Genomic DNA, 26,852 nt, shown 5'->3' with positions numbered 1-26,852 from the left:
AACCTCTAGTTATTACAATTCAAATGCAATACAAGAGTCCCCAAGAAACCAAAACATAGTGTGTCCAGTTACTTTAGTAGGTAAAGTGTAAAACTAGGAATTGTGAAGCTTGGTTAGTCTTCCATCTCTGTTCTATGTGGGCAGTTGCTTATGTACTCTCACACCAATATTTCATGAATTATTCCTCCTCTCCCCATTTTTACTTAGAATTTCAGGTTAAAGATTCACTCTATCTGAGTTATTACTGAATGGATTTGATTCAAACTTAAAATAGTTGTTCCACATCATCACCCACATCATATGACATAAGGTCAATAACTCTAGCAGGTATTTTTAATGAATTATGACCCCTCCCCCCTCCCTTTAACTTACAATTTAAGATTAATTTTGATGCATTTTCACTATATCTCTGTTATTAAAGAGAGTAATTGATTTAAACTTGAAATAAATGTTCCACATTATCACTCACATCATATGACACAATGGCCATAACTCTTGAACCAATATTTCATGAATTATCCCCCCCACCACTCTACTTAGAATTTCAGGTTAAAGTTTTGGTGCACTTGCTCTCTATCTCAGTTATTACTAAATGGATTTGATTCAAACTTAAAATAGTTGTTCCACCTTAAAAACCCACATCATATGACACAAGGTCAATAACTCTGGCACCTATTTTTTCATGAATTATGCCCCCCTTTTACTTAGAATTTAAGGTTAATTTTTGATGCATTTTCACTGTATATCTGTTTTTTTTTCAAACTTAAAATAGTTCTTCAACATCATCACTCACATCATATGACACAAGGACCATAACTCTAGCACCATTATTTGATGAATCAACTCCCCTTTTTACTTAGAATTTCAGGTTTTGGTGCACTTTCACTCTATCTCAGTTATAATTAACTGGATTTGATTCAAACTTAAAGTAGTTGTTCCACATCATCACCCACATTATATGACACAGAGTGCATCACTCTTGCACCAATATTTCATGAATTATGCCCCCTTTTTGCTTAGACTTTATCTCTCTTAGTACTTAATACTTTTGACACAAACTCAAGCCATTGTCCAATATCTTCATCCACATTGGAGTCATAAAACACTCAGTGACAGCTCCAGCTTCCTCAGATGTGCCCATTTTCACTATCCAGCATGGAAATAGTCAAGTGCACTGTCTCCTATGACAGCTCTAAGACTTCTTGTTTTATCTGCTCTTACCAAGTTATGAAAGAACATTATAGCTATCAAATTAATTCTTAACCCTTACCCTGCTAAATATCTAAAATGGATTGGTCCATCTTTGAATTTGGACAGTACCATTTATCATTTGAAGGGGTGTTTACTGAAAATTTACAGACTGAATAGCGAACAGTGCAGACCATGATCAGACTGCACGGATGTGCAGGCTGATCTTGGTCTGCACTGGTCGCAAAGGCAGAATCACTTGCCGCCAGCAAGCTAAGGGTTAAGCAAAATATGCCTAACTTTATAATGCTTATTGAGTAGTCTCAACTGCAGGCTTGTCTGTATTCAAGCCCATAAAAGACTGCATCCTATACCAGAGAGGTAATAAATAGTTCGCCTATCAGTGTCTATCACTGCAATTTAGAGAGCTAATTAAATATTAGTTTTAAAGCAAGGTAAACAAAAAACAGTTCTAAATTTGCCAATGCAAATTATAGCAGAGAAACTAATCAATAAGGTCTCATGACACCAGGTTATTTGTACACTGAATAAACTATAGAAGTCAGTTCCAAGGCTTGTTTGTTCAGTATCTTTTCACCTCTTGAAATGCTTTTTGTAGAGAATATGTCAAGCTCTAATCACATCATATTGGTGAGGCATCAATTTTGAAGCTAATTGCCTTCAGATATATAAGTTTATAATCCTGCAATTTTGAAATGCAGTTTGATTTCGTTGCACATGAGACTTTTAGTTCAGTATACAGCAAATTTTTTTTTTTCAGAAGTTTCAATGAAAATCGTGTATTCTACTTTTGTATTATTTTCATTTTGAAATTTGATTGAAAACTGCTGTTACACTTTTAGAGATTATGTTGGTTAATTAATATACATGACTGCTTTGAATTCCCAAGCCACTCCTTTCTCAGTAAATAAGGAAAAAAAATATTTGCAAGATTTTTAGTCTGCAAAAATTGTGTGTAATGATTGTTTCTGTAATCGTAGAAATAGAAGGTCTCAGGTATAACAATATTATACATGTATTAAAGTAAAACATATTTCAAGCCTCTTTAATGTACTTCCTGCTTGCATCTGAGAGTTCTGTACTCATAAAGTCATTTGCTTGAAACTTAATAAATGATGCAACTATTAGTACTACAAAGAAAAAAACATTGAAGCATATCAAAAATTAGATTTGTTATAATTGCTTTATTTATCCCCCCGCCAAAGGCGAAGGGGATATTAGAAATGCTCTCCGTGCGTGCGTGCGTCAGGCCATCCGTCCGTGCGTCCGCAACGATCTTTGTCCGGAGCATATCTCCAAAAGTACTGGAGGGATTTTCTTCAAACTTCATATACTGATAGAACACATTGGGAGGAAGTGCAGTGTGCAAGAACAATAACTCTACCTTGCCAATTTTTTGAGTTATTCCCCTTTATCATATTTTCTTAAACATTTTTGTCCGGAGCATAACTCCAAAAGTACTGGAGGGATTTTCTTCAAACTTCATACACTGATAGAACACATTGGGAGGAAGTGCAGTGTGCAAGAACAATAACTCTACCTTGCCTATTTTTTGAGTTATTCCCCTTTATCATATTTTCCTAAAGCATTCTGTCCGGAGCATAACCCCAAAAGTACTGGAGGGATTTTCTTCAAACTTCATACACTGATAGAACACATTCGGAGGAAGTGCAGTGTGCAAGAACAATAACTCTACCTTGCCTATTTTTTGAGTTATTCCCCTTTATCATATTTTCTGAAAAAAATTTGTCCGGAGCATATCTTCTTCATGCATGGAGGGATTTTGATATATCTTGGCACAAATGTTTACCACCACAAGGCGGAGTGTCCTGCGCAAGAACCAGGTCCCTAGGTCTAAGGTCAAGGTCACATTTAGAGGTTTAGGATACAAGAATAAAAACCTTGTCTGGAGCATTTCTTCTTCATGCATGGAGGGATTTTGATATAACTTGGCACAAATGTTCACCACCACGAGACGGAGTGTCATGCGCAAGATCCAGGTCACTAGGCCTAAGGTCAAGGTCACACTTAGAGGCCAAAGGTCAGATACAAGAATGACTTTGTCCGAAGCATTTCTTCTTCATGCATGGAGGGATTTTGATGTGACTTGGCACAATTATACATCATCATGAGACGTAGTGTCATGCACAGTTCCCTTCTTTAGAATTACTTTCCTTTGTTGTTACTTTAAATAGCTTTTATTGTAACTTTTTCATTACTAGTCGTAGGGAAAAATCGAGACCACTTTTCTGTAGTACAACAAGCATGCTAAATCCAATTTTGAGGTGTATTTTGAGCAATCTCTACCTGATAAAGATTTTTTTGTGGACTTGCAATTTTTTTTTTTTTTTTTTTTTTTTTTTTTTTTTCTTTTTTTAAAGATTAACTTCCCTTAGTTGTTACTATAAATAACTTATATTGTAACATTTTTATAATTGACCCTAGGGAAAAAACAAGACCACTTTTCTGTGGTACAACATAGATGTTACTCTCCAGTTTTAAGTGTATTTTATTATATATAAGGTATCTGTACCTGGTAAGGAGTTTTTTTGTGGACTTTAAAAAACAAAAGACTTACAATGATTATTAAACAACCACAAAATTAACATTTCATTTGCAAATACAGCTGCTAGAGTAAAGAAATTTGCTTTGACGGGCATATATTGTGACATTCTCGCACCCTTGTTCCCTGTTAGCTTTCCATTCCTTCTTTTTACAGTAGCCATATAGAAAAACATCATAGCTATACTGTTCATGAAAATTAATAAAATTTAGCAGTAAACCACCTCACTACTGACTTATTCTTTCTTCCACATCTTTAAAACCCCTGATGCGGACCACAACTAAACGGTTCTTCAAAGCTTTCCCCAAAATTAATACTTTCAGACACTAACTTTCCAGGAACTTTAGCCTTCAATTATATTAAGCCTGGCGGGAGGATTAGCCATGTGTAACATGGCTCTTGTTTAAAGTAAGATGAATGTCCATGAAAATACAAGGTAAATGAATATGTTTGACCAACCATTCATACCAACATTAAATTTGAAATGTAAGAAAGTGGCAGACTGTATAAATAGATCTGATTTTTAAGCTTTTATAACGTATGTCTTTCATCTTGTTATTAGTTTTGAAGTGCTTGATAAGTTACTTACCTGAAATGTTAGTTTTATGCAACTATTCACAACAAACACTGGGACTGAATCAGGGTGGCCAACCATCGTGACCTTTTGGTATCGTACACACAGAGAAAATGGCTCCATTGAGGTTACATTTTTGTTTATAATTTCCTAATTACTTGACAGACTTTAATAACATTTAAAGCCTTGAAGACAGGAAAATGGGTGCTTTCCTTGCCACAAATTGTCTGCCAGAAATTCTGGATACTTTTCTCAAACACTTCCTTCGTTCATTCACAATTTCTTGTGAACACAATAGAGACCACATTTTGCAACTGATTTTAATCAAACTTGCATACAAATTGTATTGGTGTAATATTTCGGTTCATTTCAAAAACTGGCCAGATCCTATCATGGGTTCCAGAGTTATGGCCCCTTAAAGGGCCAAAACTTGCTATTTTTGGCTTGTGAACACTAGAAACCACATTTTGCAACTGATTTTAAAAAAACTTGCACACAACTTGTATTGGCATAATATCTCAGTTCCTTTTGAAAAATGGCCAGATCCCATCATGGGTTCCAGAGTTATGGCCCCTTAAAGGGCCAAAAATTGCTATTTTGGCTTTTGCAGCCATATAGAGACTTCATTAATGGTTTGATTTGAAACAAACTTGCAAAATCTCTTTAACAACAATAGATTTTGGATTCCATGATGAAAACGGCAGATTCAATCATAGATTCCAGAGTTACGGCCCCTGATTGACCCTTGAAAGAGCGAAAATTTGTTAATTTTACCTTGTGAACACAATTGAAGTGACATTTTACATTCGATTTTAACCACACTTACACACAATTTAAGTCACAATAATATCTCAGTTGCTTTTGAAAACCAGCTAGATTCCTACATGGGTTCAAGAGTTACTGCCCCTGAAAGGGGCAAAATTTTCAATATTAGCCCTTTCAGCCATATAGAGGTTTTGTTTTTGATACAAACTTGCACAGAATGTTTATCTTGATGATCTCTAGGCCAAGTTTGAAACTGGGTCATGTTGGGTCAGAAATTAGGTCACCATGTCAAATCAAAGGAAAAGCTTGTTAACACCCTAGAGGCTACATTTATGACTCTATCTTCATGAAACTTAGTCAGAATGTTCATCTTGATAATTCCTAGACTGAGTTAGAAACTGGGTCATGTGGGATCGAAAACTAGGTCACCCTCTCAATTCAAAGGAAGTGCTTGTTAACACTCTAGAGGCAATATTGATGAAGCTATCTTCATGAAACTTGGTCAGAGTGTTTATCTTGATGATTCCTATGCCAAGTTCAAAACTGGGTCATATGGGGTCAAAAACTAGGTCACCCGGTTAAATGGAAGGAAAAGCTTAACACTCTTGAGGCCACATTTATGACCCAATCTTCATGAAACCTGGTCAGAATGTTCATCTTGATGATTTGTAGGCCAGCTTCGAAACTGGGGCATGTGGGGTCAAAAACTAGGTCACCCGCTTAAATCAAAGGAAATGCTTGTTAACACTAGAGGCCATACCTTTGACCCTATCTTCATGAAACTTGGTAAGAATTTTTATCTTGATGATTCCTTTGCAAAGTCAGAAACTGGGTCAAAAGCTAGGTCACCACTCAAATCAAAGGGACAGCTTGTTAACACTGTAGAGGCCACATTTATGACCCTGTCTTCATGAAACTTGGTCAGAATGTTTATCTTGATGATTCCAAGGCCAAGTTTAACAGGTGAGCGATATAGGGTCATCATAACTCTCTTGTTATTTTATCGAATTCCATCAAGTAACAAGGAAATTACAAACAAAAATGTTACATCAAACTAACGCTGTTCCTTGTGTGAACGATACCTAAAATCCACATGCGTTGTCCACTCTGTGAACACAGCAAATTAAAACTGCCAGCTTTGTACCCGAAAATAGAAAGTCTTCTCAGAAATTGAGGTCAGTGCTAAGATTTGTTTAATTATGACAAGATGTGTGGCATAAAAATTAGTTTACAGCATGAACTGAATATAATTAGCAACAGATCAAAGACTTTCTTATAAATTATTAATTAGAAGTTGTTTAGGAGAATTGTCTGTGATATATCTAAACAAGCAAGGTCACAGAACACTGACAGCAGTTAACTGTAAGGTTAAAGACCTCTAATTTATTTATTCTTGTCTTTTATTATGATTTGATTATTTCTTTTGATCAACTGTTTATTATTTTGTCTGATTTTCAAATTGATTTTTTGGCAGTTTTGAAACTATTCATTCTCTTACATAAATTCTACACCTGGAGTAGATTTCCTGGAGCTATATATATTAGCTTTTGTTTAACTTTAGCAGGTGGGAGCAATATACACTTTCTAAATGCAAGTTTGATGAAAAAAATGAAAACTGGAAGCAACAGTTCTGCATTAGTTTAAAATTTTACATCACTAATGAAGTAAATGATTTCTTTATAGTCACATTATCTTTTAAATGATGCAATTAAATGTAAAATAATTTTACACACTTGATAAAACAAAATACATCAAAATAAGAAAAAAAATACATTCTTAAATAGTGCCAGGTATATACATTTAGGCATCACTTTATTCGTTCCTGTCGAGCCTATCCCATCCCATCCGGAATTGTTATCCTTGAATATTTTTGAAACCCATACAGATGTCATATTCAACCTCGCTTCAAGGTCAAGGTTACATGAGTGTGTTCCATGTCCGCTCTGTAACTCTTGACACCCTTGAAGGATTTCAAAGAAACTTGACACAAATGTTACTACATCGAGATGACGTGCAGAGTGCATGTTCTGGATGGCTTGTGTCAAGGTCAAGGTCACATTTAGGGATCAATAGTCATATTAGTGTGTTTTGTGTCTGCTCTGTAACTCTTGAACTATTTGAAGGATTGTAAAGAAACTTAGCTTCAAGGTCAAGGTCACACTTAGCAGTCAAAAGTCATTGCTGTGTAACTCTTGAACTGCTTGAAGGATTTCAAAGAAACTTGAACACAAATGTTCACCACATGGTTAGCTACAAGGTCAAGGTCACACTTAGGGGGTCAAAGGACATACCTTCAGGCATATGTTGCTCCGCATTGCAGTGCTCTTGTTCTATTTGGGGCAGCTGACTGTTACTTGTGTGTCTTAAGTCATTTCTCTTCCACCTTTGTTAAATGTTGGTCAGCTGACAATAACTTGCGTGTCCTAATTCATTTGTCTTCCACCTCTGTTAATTTTTGGGCAGCTGACAGTTACTTTTGTGTCTGAACTCATTTATCTTCCACCTTTGTTTTATGTGAGGCAGGTGATAGTTAATTGTCAGTCTTAAGTCATTTGTCCTTTGCCTCTGTTCCATGATCATAAATCCGTGTGGTACAGCTGACAGTTACTTGTGTATCTTAGGTTGTTTGTCCTTCACCTCTGTTCCATGATCATAAATCCATGTGGTACAGCTGACAATTACTTGTGTCCTTCACCTCTGTTCCATGATCATAAATCCATGTGGTACAGCTGACAGTTACTTGTGTGTCTTAGGTTGTTTGTCCTTCACCTCTGTTCCATGATCATAAATCTATGTGGTACAGCTGACAGTTACTTTTGTGTTTGAAGTCATTTGTCTTCCACATCTGTTCTATGTGTGACAGCTGACAGTTACTTGTGTGTCTTAAGTCATTTATCTTCCACCTCTGTTCTATATGAGGCAACTGACAGTTACTTGTGTGTCTTAAGTCATTTTTCTTCCACCTTCAATCTATGTGGGGCAGCTGACAGGTACTTATATGTCTTAAGTCATTTGCCCTGCACCTCTGTTCAGTGTGGGACAGCTGACAGTTACTTGTGTGTCTTAGGTTGTTTGTCCTTCACCTCTATTCCATGATCATAAATCCATGTGGTACAGCTGACAGTTACTTGTTTGTCTTAGGTCATTTGGCCTTCACCTCTGTTCCATGATCATAAATCTATGTGGTACAGCTGACAGTTACTTTTGTGTTTGAAGTCATTTGTCTTCCACCTCTGTTCTATGTGTGACAGCTGACAGTTACTTGTGTGTCTTAAGTCATTTATCTTCCACCTCTGTTCTATATGAGGCAACTGACAGTTACTTGTGTGTCTTAAGTCATTTTTCTTCCACCTTCAATCTATGTGGGGCAGCTGACAGGTACTTATATGTCTTAAGTCATTTGCCCTGCACCTCTGTTCAATGTGGGACAGCTGATAGTTACTTGTGGTCTTTAAAGTCATTTGTCCCCCATCTTTGTTCTGTGTGTGACAGCTGACAATTACTTGTGTGTCTTAAGTCATTTGGCTTCTACAGTTACTTGTGTGTTTTAAGTCTTCGTCTTTCATCTCAGTTCCATCCGGAGCAGCTGACAATTACTTGTGTGTTTGAAGTCATTTATCTTCCACCTTTGTTCTATGTGGGACAGCTGACAGTTACTTGTGTGTCTTAAGTCATTTGTCTTCCACCTTTGTTCTATTTGGGGCAGCTGACAGTTACTTGTGTGTCTTAAGTCATTTGTCTTCCACCTTTGTTTTATTTGGGGTAGCTGACAGTTACTTGTGTCTTGAGTCATTTGTCTTCCACCTTTGTTCAATGTCAGAGAACTGACAGTTACTTGTGTGTCTTAAGTCATTTGTCTTCCACATTTGTGCTACTTTGGGTAGATGATAGTTAGTTATACATAATTTATTTTAGGTCAATTGTGAAGGAAGTTCTACAACTTATATTAATCACTCTCAACACCTCATTCCTGATGTAATCCATCACCACGAGGGTGTGAGAGAAGAGGCCCGTTTCCCTTTTACTGCTGAGCGCCAAGCAAGGGAGTTACTGGTACCATTTTGCACGTCTTTGGTATGACACAGCCGGGGATTGAACCCACGACCTCCCGCACTCAAAGCGGACGCTCTACCACTAGGCTATCGAGGGGGTCAATAGCTGATAGTTACTTGTATGTCTGAAGTCATCTGTCCTACAGCTCTGTTAAATGTAGGACAGCTGACAGTAACCTGTGTGTCTTAAGGAGGTAGGTTACCTTCATATTTGTATGTGCGCATATCCAACCGGAAGCTAATGTGACGATTTACGATGACGTTTACGACAAACCAAATGTGTTTATATAACCATTCTTTAGAAAAAAAATCACGAACCTGTCTCCAATCTCATGCTTAATGGTTTAATAATGCAGAAATAATTAATAAATTGTCGCAGAAACGCTTCAAAACATTGATGCTTTAAAATGACGTCATTGACGTCAAAACATAACGTGTCAGTTACCGCGCAAAATAAAATTTGATAGCTTTTATTTTGAAAGTACGTAATTCTGTGCATTTTCTTTATTTGAACTATTTTTTAAACAGCCATTATTTACTGAAATGTTTTTATGTGTCTTTCGCTCTGAATAATAATCAGTATTTTGCTTCTTTTATATAGTTATATTGAAATGTTATGCGGAATGTAAGAAAATGGATGATGGTAACCAATGTTATTGGGAATATAGCTGGGTGAAAGGTTACTTTATACGGCCATTTTTAAATAAAAATTGGACAGTTTGATTTCTAATACCTATTTTTCAGTTTCTGTTGATAATTTATTACTTATATATTAAAACTAAGCTCTAAAATTGTCCAAATTTCACTAGAAAATTGTGGTTTCTTGAATTAAAATGATGTTACCATGGAAACAAAGCCCGTGACCTATATATCTAAATGTAAAATTCAAAAGCGTTGATACTGATCTATTTGAGGAACACAGCTTCGGCATTTTATTTTCATTTCAACAATATCCATAATAACAATAGCAGCATGCAGAACGATTTTTCCATAAAAATGTCAGACGAGGGGTGCTGCTGTAAGTATCTTAAGCTGTGAAATTTGTTTAAATAAGTGTAAATAACACGAAAATATTACTTACATGAGAATTAAAATGTTTTAAAACTACATTAACAAGAAAGATATCTTATTTAATATTTTTTTATAAGAAATTATGATAAAAAGCAAGATATAAGCTATTTTAAACATCTCTGTTGCCATGGTTACTTTAAACTTTAAGAAAAATAAGGTACCATGTAAAGTGCTTGGTATTTTGCTAATACCCAAATATTCCATGTTGGTCATTAACAAAATTGCACTGAAGCCACCGAAAAACCCGTTTTCATACATAGTTGTTTAGAAATGAGAGAAAATGCGTTACCATGGAAACACGAGCCCCGCGACATATATATTTCAAGCTTATATTAGAAAGCTAACGCGCATACTAGAAAAAATATTAATTATGCAGACTTCTACGAATAACAATAAAACCAAAATGCACTGAAAACTGTTAAATGTACGTATTTTCCTTCTACTTTCTATATAAAATATCTTTAGAGGGTCATGTTCTTCAAACCTGTATAAAAATTGTACTTGAATAGCCAGAGATAAAAGAAATAGAGATTATAACAATCAAAACATTAAATTACATGTAATACAAAAAAAATCTGTGGTTAAACTAACTTGAATTTACCCTGGTAACAAGGTAACCTACCTCCTTAAGTCATTTGTCTTCTACCTTTTTTCTATGTTGGGCAGCTGACAGTTAAATATTTGTGTGTCTGAAGTCATTTGTCTTCCACCTCTGTTCAGTGTGGTGCAGCTGACAGTTATATGTGTGTCTGAAGTCATTTGTTTTCCACCTCTGTTTCTATGTGGGGCAGCTGACAGTTATTTGTGTGTCTGAGGTCATTTGTCTTCCACCTCTGTTCAATATGGGACAGTTGACTGTAACTAATGTGTCTGAAGTCAATTTTCTTCCACCTCTGTTCAGTGTGGTGCAGCTGACAGTTACTTGTGTGTCTGAAGTCATCTGTCTTCCACCTCTGTTCAAGTAGGGGCAGTTGACAGTTACTTGTGTGTCTGAAGTCATCTGTCTTCCTCCTCTGCTCAAGTAGGGGCAGTTGACAGTTACTTATGTGTCTGAAGTCATCTGACTTCCACCTCTGTTCAAGTAGGGGCAGCTGACAGTTACTTATGTGTCTGAAGTCATTTGCCTTCCACCTCTGTTCAAGTAGGGGCAGTTGACAGTTACTTATGTGTCTGAAGTCATCTGTCTTCCACATCTGTTCAAGTAGGGGCAGTTGACAGTTACTTATGTGTCTGAAGTCATCTGTCTTCCACCTCTGTTCAAATAGGGGCAGTTGACAGTTACTTATGTGTCTGAAGTCATCTGTCTTTCACCTCTGTTGAAGAAGGGGCAGTTGACAGTTACTTATGTGTCTGAAGTCATCTGTCTTCCACCTCTGTTCAAGTAGGGGCAGTTGACAGTTACTTATGTGTCTGAAGTCATCTGTCTTCCACCTCTTCTCTAGTAAGGGCAGTTGACAGTTACTTATGTGTCTGAAGTCATTTCACTTCCACCTCTGTTCCATGTTGGACAGCTGACTATAACTTATGTGTCTGAAGTCATCTGTCTTCAACCTCTGTTCAAGTAGGGGCGGTTGACAGTTATGTATGTGTCTGAAGTCATCTGTCTTCCACCTCTGGTCAAGTAGGGGCAGTTCACAGTTATGTATGTATCTGAAGTCATTTATATTCCACCTCTGTACTATGTGGTGCAGCTGACAGATACCTTTATGTTTGAAGTCATTTAACTTCAACCTCTGTTCCTTGTTGGGCAGCTGACAGTTACTTTTGTGTCTGAAGTCATTTGTCTTCCACCTATGTTCCATATAGGACAGCTGACAGTTGCTTGTGTGTCTGAAGTCATTTATCTTCCACCTCTGTTCAATGTGGGAAAGCTGACAGTTGCTTGTGTGTCTGAAGTCATTTGTCTTCCACCTAATTTCAATGTAGGGCAGCTGACAGTTGCTTGTGTGTCTGAAGTCATTTGTCTTCCACCTAATTTCAATGTAGGGCAGCTGACAGTTGCTTGTGTGTCTGAAGTCATTTGTCTTCCACCTAATTTCTATGTAGGGCAGCTGACAGTTGCTTGTGTGTCTGAAGTCATTTGTCTTCCACCTAATTTCTATGTAGGGCAGCTGACAGTTGCTTGTGTGTCTGAAGTCATTTGTCTTCCACTTAATTTCTATGTAGGGCAGCTGACAGTTGCTTGTGTGTCTGAAGTCATTTGTCTTCCACCTAATGTCAATGTAGGGCAGCTGACAGTTGCTTGTGTGTCTGAAGTCATTTGTCTTCCACCTAATTTCAATGTAGGGCAGCTGACAGTTGCTTGTGTGTCTGAAGTCATTTGTCTTCCAACTCTGTTCAATGTGGGAAAGCTGACAGTTGCTTGTGTGTCTGAAGTCATTTGTCTTCCACCTAATTTCAATGTAGGGCAGCTGATAGTTACTTGTGTGTCTGAAATAATTTGTCTCCCATCTCTAGCTGACAGCTACTTGTGCAGAGAAGAATAAAAAATTGAAATACAATGATAAATTCATCAAACAAACTTTTCTGGTCTATCTAGGGACCAAAATGAACCTCTGATGGATCAGAATGAACTTTGATTATTTATTGAGAGTAATTAATATATCAATATCTGATAATATACAATTTATAAAGTTGTTTATTATTATCATTATGACCCACAGATAATAATCTTTATGACAACTAAAACTTATCTATCATATATCTACAAAGGAAAATCTTTATCTTCTAGGTCTTTTGGGACGGAAAACTGCACATGGAACAAAAGCGTCTAGTATTGTGTGTTATTATTTAGGAAGAAATATCTCATTGAATCAGGATTGATGAATGTAATTCCATTAATGATGAAACTGGTGTCAGCATAAATGAGACATTGATCTATTTGAGAGAGAAATTTTACCCTAAGTCTATATTGTTCTCTCTAATTAGATAGAAAAATAACAAAAATGGAATATTCTTGTAAACAGAATCTGCCAATTGGCATGTTCATTGAAAGAATCTGAAACAAATTTTATTCCTTGAAAATCAATACTTACTTCTTAGAAAAAATGGGAAAATAAGGAATTTGATACGATAAAATGAAATAATGAATGAAATATAAATGAAATGTGATAAATATTACACATGCTGTGGACTTCTTATGTCTCCCCATAGGTGAAGAGATATAATTAATTTTGTCTTGTCTGTCTGTCAATCTCTGTCTGTCAAAAAAGTTTGTCCCAACTACTCCACTGAAACAGTAGGCAGAATTTCAATCAAACTTTGTAGCGATGCTCAGTATCATGGCTAGTTTTGTATATTTGACATTGCCGTGGTTGAAGTTATTGCCTTATTGCTAATTTATATCAAGATTAATAGCCATATATCTCTCTATATAATGTTAGATTGCATCATTAGACGTATTTTTTTTGCCTCGTCCCTCCGTCCCACTTCATTTCAGATCAATAACTTGAGAACCTATTGACGTAGAACCTTTTAAATTTTATAGGGTGGCAGGGCTTATGGAGTATACGACCCTTATTGATTTTGGGGTCACTCTAATAATGGTCAAGGTCATGGGGGCCTAAACGTGGAATACCATTTCCGATCAATAACTTGTGAACCACTTGACCCAGAATGTTGAAACTTCATAGGATGATTGGACATGCAAAGTAAATGACCCCTATTGATTTTGGGGTCACTGTATTAAAGGTCAAGGTCACAGGGGCCTGAACATGGAAAACCATTTCCAGTTCATAACTGGAGAACCACTAGGCTGAGAACGTTGAAACTTAGTGGGATGATTGGACATGCCAAGTAGATGATCCCTTTTGCAGGCAACCATCAGTGTCTCTTTGACTTTTGCTAATGTCCCCTATTGATTTCTTGCCTATACGACTATGCAGTGGGGGAGACATGCGCTTTTCTACAAAAGCATCTTCTAGTTATGTCTCCCACCACACAGAGTGTGGGAGACATATTGATTTACTCCAGTCTGTGTATGTGTGTGTCTGCCACAAAGCTTGTCCGCACTCTTAAGTCGAAATTTCTCATCTGATCTTCACGAAACTTGAACAAAATGTGTTTGACCATACGACCTTGGCCAAGTTCAATGACTAGCCAAATCCGCCAAGACACTTTGGAATTATGGCCCTTGCACATAATTACCAACAAGCACCGGTGCAGCATTGTAGATGGTTACTCCCATCCGCTTCAGCCGAACAGCATTGTACACCGACACAGCATTGTAGTCCAGATGATAAGGCACTTGTGGGAGACATGCGCTTTTCTCAAAAGCACCTCTTGTTAACCTTTAAATTTCTAAAATGGATTGATCCATTTTTCAGTTTGGGTTGTACCACTTCTCTAGGTTATATTGCCGTAATTCGGTCAACAATGTGCTTCCATGGTGTAGTCAAAAGAAGTCCCTAATAATATAGATCCTAATTTTTCCATTTTTCGCGCATTTGTGCGTAAATCGGGTGCCAAATGGACATTATTTCACTCATGAAATGAATTTTACATAAAAAAAGGAAACTTTTCATGCTAATATTCGTTGTTTACTTGAAAATGAAAGTAGGGTGTTTATTCTGCGGACCGCTTTCTGAAATTCGGCAATATGAGGATACCTGACTTCAGTTGATTTGCATTTCACTGCATACTATTCAACACTCCTTTTTCTTTTCGTTTTCTTGAAGCAGATGTATGGATATCTTGTGTAAAGTAGGTCTACGACGGAGTGAAAATCTAGAAACTGTAACAAAATTGTTCTGAAGTAGCTGGATTTTATATGAAATAAAGAACAAATTCTGTTATTGGTATAGTTATAGCCCGTCTAACACATAACCTGTTTATATTCAGATTTCTTTGATTATTGAACAGCAGTTTAGAAGAAAGCCAGTTTTCTTGCAACAAGTATTGTAGAATAATCAGGAGATAAGGAATTGTCATACTAGCTGTCAACATTAATCTGGTAAAAAATCTCAGTATTTACCAGGAAAAATATAAGGGAATTGTAGGCTTATATCATATTTCTAGAATTTAATGGGTATTATGACACCAAATTGCTTTTTTTTCTCTCTAACTGCTTGTGTCAAAACTTTGCGGTCTATAGCTGCTATAAATGTAAAAAAAAATGAAATGTTGCAAAAACTTTTAGAATCTAGAAAGTATTTGAACTCTTCCCTTCTTATTCAACATTGTTTTAATATGAGCCATGCCATGAGAAAACCAACATAGTGGGTTTGCGACCAGCATGGATCCAGACCAGCCTGCGCATCCGCGCAGTCTGGTCAGGATCCATGCTGTTCGCTTTTAAAGCCTACTGCAATTAGAGAAACTGTTAGCGAACAGCATGGATCCAGACCAGACTGCACAGATGGGCAGGCTGGTCTGGATCCATGCTGGTCGCAAACCCACTATGTTGGTTTTTCCATGGCACGGCTCATATATGTTTCTGTATTTTCAATTTCATAACATTATTATAAGGCCCTTTACCAAAATTTGCAAGTGGGGACACCTGGTCCCTTTTAGGGGCTACTTGAGCTAAAACTAGAAATACCTTTAAACCACTTCTTCTAATGAATGGCTGTATGGATTTTCACCCGACTTGGTCTGTAGGACCATTATAAGGTCCTCTCTCAAATTTGATCTAATGGGGGGAAGTTGTTCCCTTTTAGGGGTTGCTAGTGAAAAGTAAAAGTAAAGATACAATTTTTAATGACTAGTTATCGTGAACCACTTAGTTGATCTTCATCAAACTTGGTCTGTGGCATCACATAAATTTGTTCAGTTTGGGGTGTTTAGCCCCTTTTAGGGTCAGATGGTTATGGTCCTCTTTGGTAGAGTTTTTTTCCCAATGAAAAATATATTTGATATTACACTGTAATACTTTGATAATTGAAAAAAAAAATATAGTAGAAATTGATAAGCATAATTATTTTTTATCTTGAATATTTAATGAAAAGAGCTCTCAGTTAAATATGTTGTTCACATCTTTTTAACAGCCATAAATTTTGATCCAGTGAAAGGATATACCTGAAACTCAATCTATCAGATAGTACATTAAAAATACAAAAGTTGTATTTTAAATGATACAATGAGTCTTATTTATGACCATTATAAAACAGAAGGGTGGGGTATGAATCACCCTTAGTGATTATAAGCTCTAGTTTGGTATGCAGTAATATTTCATTGAGGGGGAAAAAAGAGACAAACAAAATATTTGTTATGCTATGGGTTATTTTCTAGGTCCATGACTAATATATACAGCAAAATAGCAAAAAAAGAAAGAAAAATATACGTGTCCAGAGGGTTGTCGTTACTCTGTAAATACGTCTGCTTGTCTCCAGTGTAATAATCAACACATTATTGGACATTTTAATCACATGGCCGTTCACAATTATTTTGCGTATTGGCGGACATTTCTGTGAAGTACTGCTCTGAGAAAATATTGGACTTAATTTCTGTCTGTTATTAGGTAAATGATTTTTTGTCTTAATAATTATTTTGATTATTTATGAAATGAATATGCACATTTATAAAGTAAAATATAATTTTTTACCATTATGAACAAATTACATTTTTTTTCTTTTTATCATTTCTTTGTATTATTTACAACATCAAATGAAGGACGTACACTGTCATTATAATTTCTTTTATCTTTTGTTTTTTTAATTTATTATGTGCGAAAAGATGACATTAGATTAAAGGGTTGTGTACTGTTGATGAGTAAAGACAGAGGGGACATTAAACATTTCTTTTTTGGCTGACAAAAGTGGCTAAATATACTGATTCACAGTTTAAGGTAGTTTTGCATGTTTGGATCAAAATTTTTCTATAATGTTGAATTCGATTTTACCTTGATTTTTCAAAACTTCAGAAGATACATAGAAAATATAAGCAAGTAAAATAGATAAGTTTGTATGCTTAATTTTTCGCTAGATTGAACTAAGAAAATTGGACCTTTAGGCAAGTCATTCTATCAAAAATATAGGCCCTACCTTAAACAAATTCCAACAGAAACTTTCTTCATTTCCTTACAATCTTTAGACATTGTAGTATTGTAGAAAAAAAGTCCTCAAAAAAAATCCTGTCGGAAACTCAGAAAATGCATCATGTTTAATGGCATCCTTTATTCCTTGAACGATTCTCATAAATTCTTAGTTGTACTGTCAAAATAATAAGCATACAAGAAAAACAAACATTTTTGTGTGATTTATTATTTTTATATAATACTTATGCTATTCTGATATTTCTATAACATATTTTTCAACAAGAAATACATTTATCTCCAGTAAATTTTATACCAGTGGGGTCAAAATACCCCACCCACTTGCATTTACATTGCAACTCAAAGAGCACTAAATAATTTGCCCAGTAAAACTAGCACATCAGTAACAGTTTCAGGTTGCTGTATTAAAGACTAAACAAAAAGTATGCATGTGTACTTAAATAGATAACAAATCACTATAAGATGAACCACATCATAGCAAAAGGGGCCATATGATATGATATTTCCTTAACAATGGGAAGTGTTAAAAATAGTTATTTTCGCATCATCTTTATCATGTTACAATAGCAACCGGTGTTCAAATAACATTATTATAATCATAAAGGAAACCCCTTAGTATATTCACTGTTCTTTACTATGAGCTTTTAAATGTATTATGCACAGTGTATCATTGTGAACAAAACACAAGAGCAGCCCAACAATCTAACCTGCTTAGCCTGTATTATAGAATAATTAGATAAAATATGTATAAAATTTCTTATCTGAACATTCCATTGTCAAAAAAATATATTAATACGTACATATGTATTAACTTTTATGAATTATATATAAATTACAATGCATTTAAATAGTGATGCTGCCTGTCATATCAGGCTCACGTAGGAGTATGTGATTGTCGGAATATTATCCACCTTCAATTCAATCTCAAAGTTAAAATATTCCTAGATCTACATTTAGTTCTCGTTTTCTTTTGATTACAACAGTTGGCAAATAACGTTCACTTAAGTAAATACAACTGTATCAGCTAATAATTTTCAAACAGTTAAGCGTACTTAAACAACACCAACATGTTCGAATTCTTCACTGTCAACCTTCATACTGTTTGAACAACAGATGCCTCTACATCCTCCACATCCTACAGAACAGGAAAGTCCATGTTTCCTGCAAGAACATCTTTTTGTATCACAATTGATTTTACAATTACATTTAATGATGTTAAGCAACCTTTCTGGTGCAGCGGACAAATGTGTTTTAAATGGAACAAGTTTATCACCGGTTGAACACCAGCCCCATTCCAGAGGGTTTATTGTATTGCCAATCCACGTTTGAACTTGATGGTACACTCTATAGCTATGGTACTTCGCGGCTGCTTCTGTCGGGGGTAATGTCTGTACCTGAACTACACATGTGCTTGTAGCTGCTTTAGTTATAAATTTTCTGTACCTTAAACTGTTCAGTGGTGTTTCAATTAATCCATTGTACAAACACTTAAATGAATTTTCTCCGGCTTTCGCTACCTGTTCATGGGATGAACTATTATTTACAAAAACATGTGCCTGTTGTCTAAAATAAGCATCTGTTGCTATCTTCTTAAACACCGCACCTTTACCAATGCCATATATTCGTGATGTTGTATCACACCCGCTGAAAGCATGAACAAATGGTAATAATCTGCACGTTTCTGAACCTAATGCACATTTTGTCTCTTTTATATCCCATATTCTCTTCTTTTTCATACAATTCTTCGAGTCGGATGTGAAGTACAAGCTGTTGTCTGATTCGTTTGCATGATAAAGAAGTAAAACGAGTAGATCGGTGTCCTCACCAACAACAACAGTTGGAAAATCCTTCGCTAATTTTACTCCTGTTTCAGCTATCAGAACATCAGCATCACCACCAGCGTTTAAAACACAAATTTCCCGGTCTTGCATATGCTTTGTTAGAAGATTGATAAATCTTTGTTTGTTTTCTTTGTTTGACAAAACTGACTCCTTTTTTGTTTTAAATGGTGTTTTCCCATCAAATTTTACTTCTGTTCCAACGACCCCCCTTGTTCTTCGCTCATGAGTTACGTCTTTTGTTGACTGACCGTTGCAGTAGCCATCAAACACTACATGTGCTTTACCATAGCTCCTCTCGACGTAATCTGTATATCTTGAACAAATTGAATCAAACGATGATCCACATGACCAAGGAATTCTTTGAATTAACGAGCCACCATCTAAGACATAATGAACAGTTTCATCTGATATAATGTCTGTACCACATTTGCTATGGTCCCATATAGCCTTGGCCAATAATGGTTTTTTGTGGTTCGCGCAAAAGTCCAGCAGAATCAAACAGAGATGATGGGTTGCCACAAAGTTCATACTGGAAAATATCTTCCTTCTCATCTAATGTTATGTCAGCAACAGCAATAAGACGTTGGAATAGAAGTTGTGAATCAACATGTATTTCCGCTCCGTCAACTTTCACACTGTTCTTTTTTCCTAACGTTACAGCTTCATTCTTCCTTTTAAATGTATACTCGATAACTTTTTGATCTGTCATCCCCTTTATAATACCCTCACCAACTTCTTTTGCTGTATCCGCATTTACATTTTTATCTGCAATAACTCCTGTTTCAATGTTTCTTAACTCTACTTCTTCTGCGAATGGATTTCTTTCTTTTAAAAAGTCTATAAATGTATTTCTGTCCAGTTCGTCTCTTTTAATTCTTGATTCTGTACTTTCCTTATGCTGCTCACTTGTTATTAATCTATGCTCTGTAAATTCCTGCATTGCATTATTAATCTCAGCCATTGCAGGGACAGAAAGTAACCAATGTGCTCTTTGTGCTTCTGTCATCCCTCTTCCTCTAGTTAGACCACCGACCGACTTAACACTTCGCATTAAGACCTGCTCTATCGCCAAATCCGTTGAAAGACCTCCCCAGTAGCGATCGCTCCTACGTACAACATGAAACCCATTGCAAAATGAGTTATGAAGTTGTGGGTTGCTATCAGGAAGACTTATCATCTGTTGCAGATACAGATAAGCTGATTTCAGGTACAAGTTGTGACCGGCTGCTGCAAAGAATGGCAGCATTTTCTGCATGGATTTCAGATGTAGACACCAGTTTCCAGTTCGCTCTGCTTTGATAAATGATTTTAGTATATCTATCATTTCCATATATTGCAGCCAAAGCCTAGCAGTTTTATATTTCAAAAGGTCCAACTTCATTTGTTCATAGCTTTCCATCAATTCAAGTATTGTTTTGTTATTTTGCAGAGATTCCGGGGCTCGTCTCTTATTCAATATATCATGAAGGATGTCTTCTACTTTAGGAATATCACTGTGTTCTGTGCTTTTTTCTTTGTTAATGTCACTTTGTCCCCTTTCTTCTACCTTGCGAATGTCATTTTGTTCTGTGTGTTCCACTTCGTGGATGTCACATTGTTCTGTGTCTTCTTCTTTGAGAATGTCACTTCCAGTTTCTGGTTCAATGTTATCATTTGTGTCGTCTTTAGTTTGGATAGAATTGTTGTTACTATCCGAAGATTGATCTTTCTGTGCCAGCATCTTTTCAAGCAGCAGAACATTTAATGCGTCATCTACAAGAAAATGTCCTCTGATTGCCCTGTTTATAGCTTTGCCATCAAGCATATGTCCAACTGTATTTTCAGCATAAGCAGTCGCAAGAAGTTCTTTCAGGCCAGTATTTTCCATTATTCTGCCAATGCACCCTAAAAAGCTCATCTCGGTATGAAATCCACCCAACCGTACCACGACTGATTTAATCTTGCTTTCACTTGGTTCATTTTCTATAATATTGAGTGCCTTCCAGTACAGAGGCTGATCGAAGGTAAGAACCGGGGTTGTATTCGATTGGTTAGATTGTGAAACTACAAAGTGCAGCGTTGAAAAGATACAAGACAGGTCACTTGCACTCATATCAATCATAGGCATGAACACCAAGGATGACTCTCCGGGATACTTTCCATGATGTACCATCTGCATAAATCCGGACCAACCTGGTGACTGTACTCCCAACGGTCGTGCAATTTTAATCAGGAAGTCAAGTTCTCTCAGTGGTTCTTCAATGTCTGCTAAATCAATTAAATGTTTAAATATCATCTCTTCCATTTTGTTACTCTTTTGTTTGTAGAAATGAATGTCAATTTTTGCAATATCAGTTACCTCTTCATTTGCTACATGCACACGTGGGATAATTTGATTCGTTTTAAGTCTAGGAGTAACAGCTGCAATTATGCCCATCCCATGAAATGTGTTCAGTCCATCCAATGTACAAATGTTATGATCGACATTGTCGGCTATGTATTGCACAAATTCATTATTAGTTGTGTGAATAGTTGTTCCCTGTGTAACTGCAGCACAAGATTCATATTTCAGAACTTCTTGATAAGAGGAACAGAAACCAAGACTATGTAAAGATTCAAGTAGCATTTTAGAGCCAACTAGATGATGGACTTGCACACCTAAACCTATCTGTAGTGGTGCGATAACACTCCTTGGGCAAGCAGCTTGCACAATTGCTTGACCTATAGATGCAATCTTCTTTTCTCCTTGTTTGTTATCAATTATCTTATTTAGGAATATTTGGAGACTTTCAGGGACATACTTAAGGTTAGATTCAAGTGACATAATTTCGGATGCTGTTGGATAAATTTCTTTTGAATACTCGCCAGACTTTATATCACTGAAAATAAGTTTTGCTGCTGTTAGTATGATAGCTTTCTGTTCTGATTCACTATCTTGTTTGCCATTTCTATTATAAAAAGAATGTAAAATGGAATGAGCTGTACTTTTAAATGTTACAACGTCATGTTTCCCATTCAGTTCTGATATAATGATAGCATCCCCAAAATGTTCAATCATTCTTTTTTTCATATAAGCTGTACCATATGCTTCATCATCCCCACACAGCTCTGACATAATTTTCACAAGATCTGACAGTGTTACCTGATCATGTTCATGATTTTCAAAATACTTCATGGTATCAAAGAATGCGTCTTCTATTTCTTTTTTAGTTGGTCTACCTTTTTTTCTTTTTTGGAGAATTAACAGGAGATTTATATGGCGTAGGAATTTGATAACCTGTCCTAAAATTAACGCTACAAACTTGATGATATCGAGCTTCAGCAGCTGGAAGGTCGTGTACAAATTCAAGCCTACAAAGTACATCATTTCCCCATTCATCATTTCTCTGTTTACACACATTTTTTATTGTTTGCTGAAATTCTAGAGTTCTAACTGGGAAAACGTCATAACCTCTTTTATTTTCATTTTGTTTTGCGTCAGTACCACAAAAGATACATTTACTTTCAAAATCAAATGCTGTTTCACCAGATTTCCGTGTCTTTACACTAGAGCTTAAATCAGACTTTTCTTTTGATGTTCTAAGCTGGTTTGGGTGACAGTAGACCCTCCTACACTCAAGATGTACTATCTGGCCCGGAGAAACACATAGCAGATCACCTGAAATTGCAAAGAAAACTTATCATTTAGTACATACCTGATTTGACAAGTACTTCAATAATCTACAGTCTAATATTACCAGTGTTCACTAGGATCAAAGTATGGATTATATTTTACTTATGCATGAATTATAAATTGACATAATCAAATTATGCATTATTCGATGCATGCTTTTAATTACATATATAAGGTAAAAAAAAATTAAGTTGATAATAACAAATAATTGTTCATGTATAAAACAGGACATAACTGGCTTCATTGTTCTTCCATGTCCTCTGAGAACTGAAATCTTTCAACGCAGAATAATTAGAAAAATATAAAAACTGTGTACCTTTCTTCTTGCTAACTGTCACTAAACTCATGCACCCCTTTGTACCAAGCTTGGCAGTAGGACCTTCATCTTTTACTTTACAAATAACACAGGCTTGCTGCTCAGTGCTGGAAAACAATATGGAGAGTTCTTTAATATATCACAGCGTACTTCGTTAATACTTTATAATGACAAAAAAAATGGAGACATCTAGTGTACATATCGCATTGATGTGAACAGACTTCCGTTGCAATAGTTACCTGGTTTGAAATAAAAACGAAATCATTATTCTTTTTTTCAAAACTAAACTAAGTTTCATGAATGCCGTTCAGATATAACTTATAAAATTTCAAAATCATTATGGTCTTACTTCATGCTCATCGCCAGAAAAAGCAGTAAGCAGCAGTAATCAAAGATAATGTACATCTGTTTCATCAGCTTCTCTTTAACAGTGTTTCAAATATAATTAATCGTGCTACGCATTCCATATTTCCTGAAATGAACAAAAAATAAATAAAATAAATTTACTTTTTTTCGTTTTAAATAGAAATAAATGGGTTTACTATGTTACAATTCACTACAATTAAAACTTTACAATGAATCATAATATCTTTTCTTAATCAATTTAACGAAAAACAAATATTATTTCGAATAATAATAATATATATTCGTTACTTTCAGTCAAAAATAAACGCAATAGCCTATTTGCAGAGTTTTTCCATTTTTAAATTTATGACCCAAAAACGCTTCCGTAGATTTATTTTTTGGTTATATTCCTTATTAGGCAACGTGTTTTTCTATTATTTTTTTCATAAATACCTGTTTTTTTTCATTACGATTATAGATATAAATACGTATGTTTACTGTACTAAAGCATATGTGGCCAATACTGGACATAATAAAGTGTATTAGCCTCTAGTAAACAAATCGCGAAAACATAAAACATTAAAAGACCTTGCTTATTTTCGCCTCTTTAAAAAGTCATAGTGGCGTAAATGTTGTATTTATTGTTGCAAATAAACGTATATTTACCAATCCTTTGAAATATATTCGTCTTGGTGGTTAAATAAACGGATAATGTAACACTTTCACAGTAAACTTTGCAGACGCTTTGTTTACGTCAGAACCGGAAGTAGGAAAACGAGCGATATGGTGTATGGTAATGGACATCGTCAGAAAACGAACAAAACATAAACTTTCCGACGTTGTATCTGAAAACCCTGTCGCCCGATTTTTGAGGACTTTTTTTTAGTGTTTCACTTCATATTAAAGAACATATTTATCATAAGAAAGTTTCTGTTGGAATTAGTTTAACGTTGACATTCAGAATAACCGGCCTACTTATACAAGTTTTCATAATGGGAATCTGTGGAAATGTCACAATTTTAATGACATTTTTTGTGAGCAGAAATTGTTCTACAATTTAGATTTTAATGAAATTTCTCACAATTGAAAACTAACAAAAGAACTGTTATAAAGTAAAATAAAATTTATAAGTCTGCTGCATGCTTATTTTTAAGATATTTGCCTATGATGAAAAAGACCTGCTCATTTCACATTATTTGGACAAACTATAAACTATCGTATTTTACCTCTAGGAAGATAGTATGTTGCCACTCACAAGTTGCCATTAATTCATAAAATGATTTTTGTTTCTATATGCCAAGTCAAGGCTTATATTATATTATGAGTGACTTTATATAATATGATAAACAGTAGATCTTCTTGTGTTTATACAGTTTGCATTAGAATTATATTAATTAGGTATTGGACCCATAATAGGGTATCTCCTTTTTGAAGAGTATTCAATTCCTACTATAAACCTACTTTGACTGCAATTTTCAGGGGGGGGGTGAGGGGGGGGGCGTAGGTTCAAACCCCACAAGGACCAAATTTTTTTTCCATGTTTTCCTTTTTTTCTAGTAAGACTTTACTTCTTTCAAGACTATTTATGAATGTATTGTACAAAAGTGGAAAATTTTCGTTTTATAAGCGATTTTTTGCTGTTCAATGTGAATTTACCTCTGAATCAGGAGGGGTAGAGTTAGACATCTTTAAAAATACTGAGTTATGTGCGGTAAATGTTCTCTATTTTGCCTTCATTCTTTAGATTACATATTGTGGAAGAAATGCAGGTAGGTTTTACTATTGCCCCAAGGTTATTTTTGAATGAAGTGAGCAAAATTCAAAACAGACCCACAGGATTCGACTTTAATTTTTCAATGTTGGAGTTAGAACTCTGTCTCATTAAATCTGTTTACTTGAGGCACTCTAGAAATAAATGATTTTTACAGTTTTATTTTGTGTTTTATAATTGTTTAACAATAGTTTGATGTTTCTTTTATCAAAATTAATGCTGTAATGAATTCTCTGCAAACGTTGAATTTTGTCTCTTTTTGAGCGTGAGGAAATACCATAAATTATACAAAATTTACAAAAAAAACGGCACAGTAAAAAGTGTTTAAAATTTGCAACACAGTGTCAAACATGATCAACTTTAAGAATATACCAAGCAAATGCCATTTTTTAAACATTACTATTAGGGGTCCAATACCTTAAATTAATAATTTATACTGTTGAAACTCAGTTCTCAAACTTGCTTATCTCAAAATTTTTGCTATCTCATAGAAATTTTCAAGTCACTTCCTTGAAAACAAAATACAATGTATATCACTTTAAGTTGAATTTTGGTTTACAGTAAACCTCACTTATAAGGAACTCGGATATAAGGAACACTCGGTTATAAGGAACAGTTTTTAATTCCCCAATCTAATTCCTTCTTTATTCAATGTAAAAATCCTCGGTTATAGGGAACTCGGTTATAAGGAACACTCGGTTATAAGGAACACTTTTTCCAGTCCCAAAGTACGAAATTCAATGGAAAACCCCTCGGTTATAGCGAACAGACATAAAGAATAAAAATATTTGAAAACTGAAAATATCAGGAGAATCGCTGGTGACGTCGGAGTAACGTCGGCACTTACACGGGCTTTCATGCATATGAATAAACACAAATTATTTCATTTAGAACTATGATCTTTAGTTTGTTAATTTGCGGATACAATAAAAAGAAAATATACTATATCATCATTAACATTTACCAAATACTAGACGATAGTAGACTTATATTTACTCAAGATTTTGTTCGAGGGCTACATGTATTGGGTATTTCCTGTGACACATTGGTGAGTGAAAATCAGTAACGGTCACCAAACCTTGGTATATTGATATTGGTCATTATTGTCTCATACTAGCCTAAATAAATGTGCTAATTACGTATGACTAACAATGGCAAACAATCCAGTTTACCAAATTTTCAATTGTAAACATTATAGCAGGTGATAAAATGGACAAAAGGAAAACTATATTGGTATAATTTACACTTTAATCCGTATGTATTGGTCTGATTTTGCTATATTAATGACGGTTTCTCCTTATGTAGATTTGAGTCCCTTGTACATGTACATGACAATTAATGTGTGCAAAATAAAAATTTGAACATTTATTTTATATTAGTATTGATGCCTATTCTCGAGTAAGGTAAGGGGAGAAACTGCAACATGTCTTACAGTTATAACGTAGCACTCTCTAAAAAAAAGCAGATAGAAATAATTGACAAAAAATAAACACAAATTACGGCCATTCTTACCCACATACATTTTGGCTTAGTTTAGGTTTAACGCCATGTTTCAACACTGTTTCAGTCATATACATGCAGGCAGTTTACCTAACCATCTCTCCAGGAAAGGACCGGTACTACTACTAGGTTCGCAACTTTTTCATAAAGATTCATGGTTGGCCCACCAGAGTGTGAACACATAGCCCTTTTCAAATGTCAG

At 35.3% G+C, this 26,852-nt stretch overlaps 2 protein-coding genes across 4 annotated transcripts in view; one reads left to right on the top strand and one right to left on the bottom strand.

The window, feature by feature from the left end:
- The window catches only part of LOC123549315 (adenylate cyclase type 2-like), a 200,322-nt gene that overhangs the window by 22,796 nt on the left and 150,674 nt on the right, over nucleotides 1-26,852 (top strand). Inside the window, exon 1 of one of the 3 annotated variants that reach the window (XM_053545484.1) lies at nucleotides 16,479-16,691. The exons of the other annotated variants lie outside the window; for them this stretch is intronic. The gene's annotated coding sequence lies outside the window, so the exon portion shown is untranslated. Of the gene's footprint in view, nucleotides 1-16,478; nucleotides 16,692-26,852 lie in introns of those variants that run through there. 3 annotated transcript variants of the gene reach the window in all.
- LOC123557259 (uncharacterized) lies at nucleotides 19,497-24,330 on the bottom strand. Its single transcript, XM_053546732.1, has 4 exons — nucleotides 24,046-24,330; nucleotides 23,384-23,506; nucleotides 23,035-23,141; nucleotides 19,497-22,703 (listed from the first exon to the last, which is right to left on the bottom strand). The coding sequence occupies exon 4, from the start codon at nucleotides 22,443-22,445 to the stop codon at nucleotides 19,497-19,499; it is 2,949 nt and encodes a 982-aa protein (XP_053402707.1). The 5' UTR covers nucleotides 22,446-22,703; nucleotides 23,035-23,141; nucleotides 23,384-23,506; nucleotides 24,046-24,330.

Source organism: Mercenaria mercenaria, chromosome 6, assembly GCF_021730395.1.
Source record: "Mercenaria mercenaria strain notata chromosome 6, MADL_Memer_1, whole genome shotgun sequence".
Taxonomy (NCBI): Eukaryota; Metazoa; Mollusca; class Bivalvia; order Venerida; family Veneridae; genus Mercenaria; species Mercenaria mercenaria.
Note: the sequence above shows the minus strand (reverse complement) of the source record. Positions and strands in the feature narration are given on the sequence as shown.